Source organism: Sinocyclocheilus anshuiensis, unplaced genomic scaffold, assembly GCF_001515605.1.
Source record: "Sinocyclocheilus anshuiensis isolate Anshui unplaced genomic scaffold, SAMN03320099.WGS_v1.1 scaffold3481, whole genome shotgun sequence".
Classification (NCBI taxonomy): Eukaryota; Metazoa; Chordata; class Actinopteri; order Cypriniformes; family Cyprinidae; genus Sinocyclocheilus; species Sinocyclocheilus anshuiensis.
Window position 1 is genome coordinate 101466 of NW_015555708.1, and position 4848 is coordinate 106313.

The 4848-nt window shown below is 46.9% G+C and overlaps 1 protein-coding gene across 1 annotated transcript in view; it reads left to right on the forward strand.

The window, feature by feature from the left end:
- LOC107671824 (vacuolar protein sorting-associated protein 13B-like) overlaps nt 1-4848 on the forward strand; it is a gene marked incomplete at its 5' end in the record, with an annotated part of 115965 nt that overhangs the window by 99821 nt on the left and 11296 nt on the right. The window contains 3 exons of the mRNA XM_016464809.1: nt 368-633; nt 1208-1335; nt 1508-1749. Of these exons, the coding sequence (XP_016320295.1) occupies nt 368-633; nt 1208-1335; nt 1508-1749 (636 nt within the window). The remainder of the gene's footprint in view (nt 1-367; nt 634-1207; nt 1336-1507; nt 1750-4848) is intronic.

Here is a 4848-nt window from a genome sequence, read left to right on the forward strand (position 1 = left end):
TGGCACAACACACAACCACACCTGAGCAGGTACAATACTCACAAACACACACACACACACACACATACACAAACCCACAAACAGTCTCACTCTCACACACACACACACACACACACACACACACACACACACACAGTCTCACACACACACATACACAAACAGTCTCACTCACACACACACACACATACACAGTCTCAAACACACAGTCTCACTCACACACACACACACACAGTCACACACACACACACACGGAAACACAATACAACACACATCGAGGTGAATGTCATGAAAACAGGTTCACATCCACCCCAAAGAAACTTGAATTGACCTCTAATTGCTCTAAAGTCTCTCTCTGTCTGTCTTTTAGCCTCATCACGTCCCTGAGTCGTGCAGCTTCACTCTGGGTCCCGCGGGTGCGGCTGGAGATCAGGTGTGCGGTGTGGTGCCGTGTTGGGATGTTCTGCGGGACAGTCAGACAGCAGAGGACATGCAGATGTCGTCGAAGCAGCTGCTGCTGAGTTTGGAGAGTGCAGAGGCGCAGTGGAGTCCTCCGGCCCTCGTGAGGACAGATTTCCCCAGACAGAGCGTTCCTGTGCCGGTGGAGCCGGACACCGACTGGCCCTTCAACACCAGGTACAGCTGAACCACAGCAACACTTCAGTCACGTGTGCTTATGTGCTGCTAACACACCTCAGTCCTCAAGAGGGCACTAGAGAGATGTCAGTGTCATTCTGGAGGTGCAGCTGGTTAGTTTGGTCTAGTTAGTTCTGCTGCAAAATGACATAATTACACTGACCACCAACAGAGAATGTATTTCACCACAAGTCTATGAATGTGAGAAACTGCAACACACGATATGGTGGAATAAATCCTGCTTCTAAGTAAAAGAGGCAATAGATAAAGACATTTCATCACTGTAGCTGCTATTAGAAGCACCGATAACATTGAAGCAGTCAATGAAACCGTTTACTAATGAATGCTGTAGCACTGAGACTGAGGTGTGTGTGATCGGACACATTCAGAAACACAGCGAATCGTGAGATCAAGCGCTTGTGTTCATGTGTGCTCAACTGAACTCTCGCTCTCTCTGTGAGTCTGGTGTTAATAATGACGCACCCGGGCGTCTCGGGTGTCTGTGGGTGGAGGGTTGGGCGGCTTCTGTGGTCAGTAAGTGACTCAGCTGTGTGTGTGTGTGTGTGTGTTTCAGGCCTCTGGTTCTGACCTGTCAGGAGCATCTGGGCGTCACGTATCTGACTGTGAGTGAAGATCAGTGTCCACGCATGCTGATTCACAACCGCTGCCCCCAGAGCCTCTTACTGAAGGAGAACACCAGGGGTAACACACACACACTCACGCGCACACACTCACACACACTCACACATACTCACACACTCACACACACACACACACACACACTCACTCACTCACTCACTCACTCACTCACACACACATATAATCCTGAGGACTGTAGGTCATTGCTCATGTTAATGTTCAGTGTGTGTTTCAGAGTCAGAGAGGTCAGAGGTGTTCAGCCGGACGGTTCCTGCTCTCTCGTCTGTCCATCATGAGTTGTTTCATCAGGCCTCCAGCTTCCCTGAGTGCCGACAGAAAGAGACGCTGCCCACCCTGCAGCTGCGCATCATCACGGACACGCCCACCGGTCACTCAGCCACGCCCACCGGCCGAACAGACACGCCCCCCTCACCAGGCTGGACTGATGCCATCGATATCAGTAGTCCTGGAACACAGGTGCACAGCTGCACAACACCTCACACTAGAGCTGCACAGATTCAGGTGGAATCAGATTGAGAATTTTCTGATTAAAAAAACTGCAATTTAAAAAAAACAACGGTTTGCTGTGCTCGTTTGAAGGGCTGCACAACTTGGCCAAACTTTTTAAATATATAGTAATAATAAAAGTAATAATAATAATAACTATTATTATTTTTATTATTATTGCTATTAAATAAAAAAGTACTATTGTAATATCACCATAAAAAATCAAGTATTTAAGAAAGCTTAGCTTAGGCCCGCCGTAAGGCGCATTGGGCGGCAAGTTTCCTCCAACTTGATCGATCGTCCGCGATGTTTTCAGCTTCATCCCATGAAACGACTTTCAGATCTTCAATAAAGGTACGACGCCAAGTTGTTCGTGGTCGACCTTGTTTTCTCTTGCCGTGGGGTGGTTTCCATATGAGTGCGGTTCTTGCGTGTTTAGAAGGTAATCGTCGAAGGATGTGACCAACAAATTTTAGTTGGCATTCGGTGACAACTTCTTGGAGTGGTCGAGTGTCAGTTCGACGATAAATCTCATCATTGCTGATATGGTCTCGGTACGACACACCCAGAATTCTTCGCAGACATCGCTGCTGGAAGACAATAAGCCTTTGGGCATTTAAATAAACACACCTTGGTCTTGATTGAAATTGTTGTGGCTGTCCAAACGGGCTTGAGTCTTTGGAAGACGGCATGTGACGTCATGCTCAGCATCTCCATCACTCATCAAAAAACTGCCCAAATAGGTGAACTTGTCCACTTCCTCAATTTGTTGTTGTCCAGTATTCAAAAGGGCATGTTCGGTGGTGTATCCGACTCGCGTAACCTTGGTTTTAGTTGTACTTATGCGAAGCCCTATCTTGGCCGCCTCTTGTTCCAGTTTCTTTGTCATTTATTGTGTGTTCTTCCTTGTTGTTCCAAGTAGGGCGATGTCGTCAGGAAAATCACGGTCCGTCAGCCGTTCGGATCCTCGCCGTGGAATTCCAAATTCAGGATGATCCATAGCTTTTTGTATGATGAAGTCAACCGCCATGAGGAACAGGAGGGAGGACAGAATGCACGGCTGTTGTACACCAGTCTCGATGGTAAAGAAATCGGTGCTTCCTGTTTCAGCTCGCACGCAGCAGCTTGACTTGCAGTATAGGTTCCGAAAGGCGTTGACGAAGCGCTCGGGTATGCCAAAGTCACGAGCAATGCACCACAGCGATTCTCGGTGCACGCTGTCAAACGCCTTGACAAAGTCGATAAAATTGATGGATAGTCGTTGCTGAAATTCCAAACTCTGTTCGATGATGTTCCGTAGAATAAAGATTTGGTCATTGCAGGATCGACCACAACGAAATCCAGCTTGTTCTTCTCGAAGCTTCTTGTCAACTGCTTCTCTTAGGCGCCGTAGAAGGACGATGCAGAATACCTTTCCAGGAACGGATAGGAGCGTGATCCCTCTCCAGTTGTTGCAAACAGCGAGATGTCCTTTCTTTGGGAGTTTGATGATGACTCCTCTTTGCCAATCCTCTGGGACTTGAGCTGTTGCCCAGCATGTATTTAGGAGAGTCGTCAGTTGTTCGACGATGGGATGGCCACCATGTTTTAGTATTTCTGCTGATATCATGTTTAATCCTGGCGCTTTGTTATTCTTTAGCAGGCGGATCTCTGTTGCCGTCTCTGTTGTTGTGATGGCATCCAGATTCACGGCCAGATCCTTGTCAGGGGCAGGTGGGTTGAAGGCGCAATGCTCTGCTGGCATTGGTTGGTTGATCATGTCCTTGACGTGTTCAACCCACCTTCTCTCTTGGTCATCTGCTATCAGCAGTACCTTGCTGTTCTTATCTTTGATGGGAGCTCCTTGTCCACTTCTCGCTCCTGTCAGGTCGCGTACGATACGGTAAATAGTCTTTGTATCATTTTGATCTGCTGCTTCCTGCGCTTCATGGCCTCTTTGCTCTATCCAATCCCGTTTGTCTTTTCAGCAGCTCTTCTTCACTTGATGGTGCAGTATATGATACGCTTCTGATGACTCCTGTCGTTCTTGATCCGTCTTTGCCTGTTCACGTCGCACTTTTGCTTTCCGCCTTTCATAAATAAGATTCCATGATCGGTCTTGGATCCACTGCTCCTTATAAGTTCCGCGTCTTCTTCCTATAGTCTTTTCAGCACAATTGGCGACTATTTCCTTGAACTTTGCCCAAGGGTCATCCATTTCGACTTCGTCTATGAGAACCTGAAATCGATTTCTCAGTTCCCACCTGAATTTATCAGATGTTGCTTGATCTTTCAGCTTCTCTACAGCAAACGGGCGGGGGCTTTGCTGTTTTGTTTGAAGTTTACATTTTCCAAGGAGGAGGTAATGGTCAGACCCAACATCTGCTCCTCAGCTCGCCCTCACATCCATGAGGCTCGACCGCCAGCGCTTGCTTATGCAGATGTAGTTGATTTCATTGAACGTTTGACCAGCTGGTGATCGCCACGTTTTCTTATGGATCCTCTTTTGATCAAAGTAGGTATTTCCGACTGTCAGACCGTTTACTGAGCAGATGTAATGTTTGTCTTAATTTCTTCACTTCCGAACATTAAACCGTTGAGCTTTAGTTTTCATGGTAAACCGCAGGGACATTAAAGTTTCTCTTTTGTTTACAACAGCTGGGTTGTAAGTGTTTCTCATTATTTATAAGTACGTGAGGATAGTTGGCTCATGTTGTGATCACAAATGCATGTTAAAGTGACTCTGTGAGACGCATGAGCAGATGGAGTGAGACGCTCCGAGATGCTGAAAACACCAGCGGATCATGAGCTGCTCACGTGGAAATGAACACAGTGCTGCGCTGCATTATGACACACACAGCACAGATATTTAATTAAATCACTGCCTTTGAGATTTAATAATCACTCTCCTGATTTTAGTTTTATTCTGATTTATCGTGCATCACTGTGCCACTGAGTATGCGTGTCTTCAGCTCCAGATCTCTGTTTATTAGTGTGTCGAGTAGAAACATGCAGATCACAGGAGCATTGAGAGTATGTGTGTGTGTGTGTGTGTGTGTGTGTGTGTGTGTGTGTGTGTGTGTGTGTGTG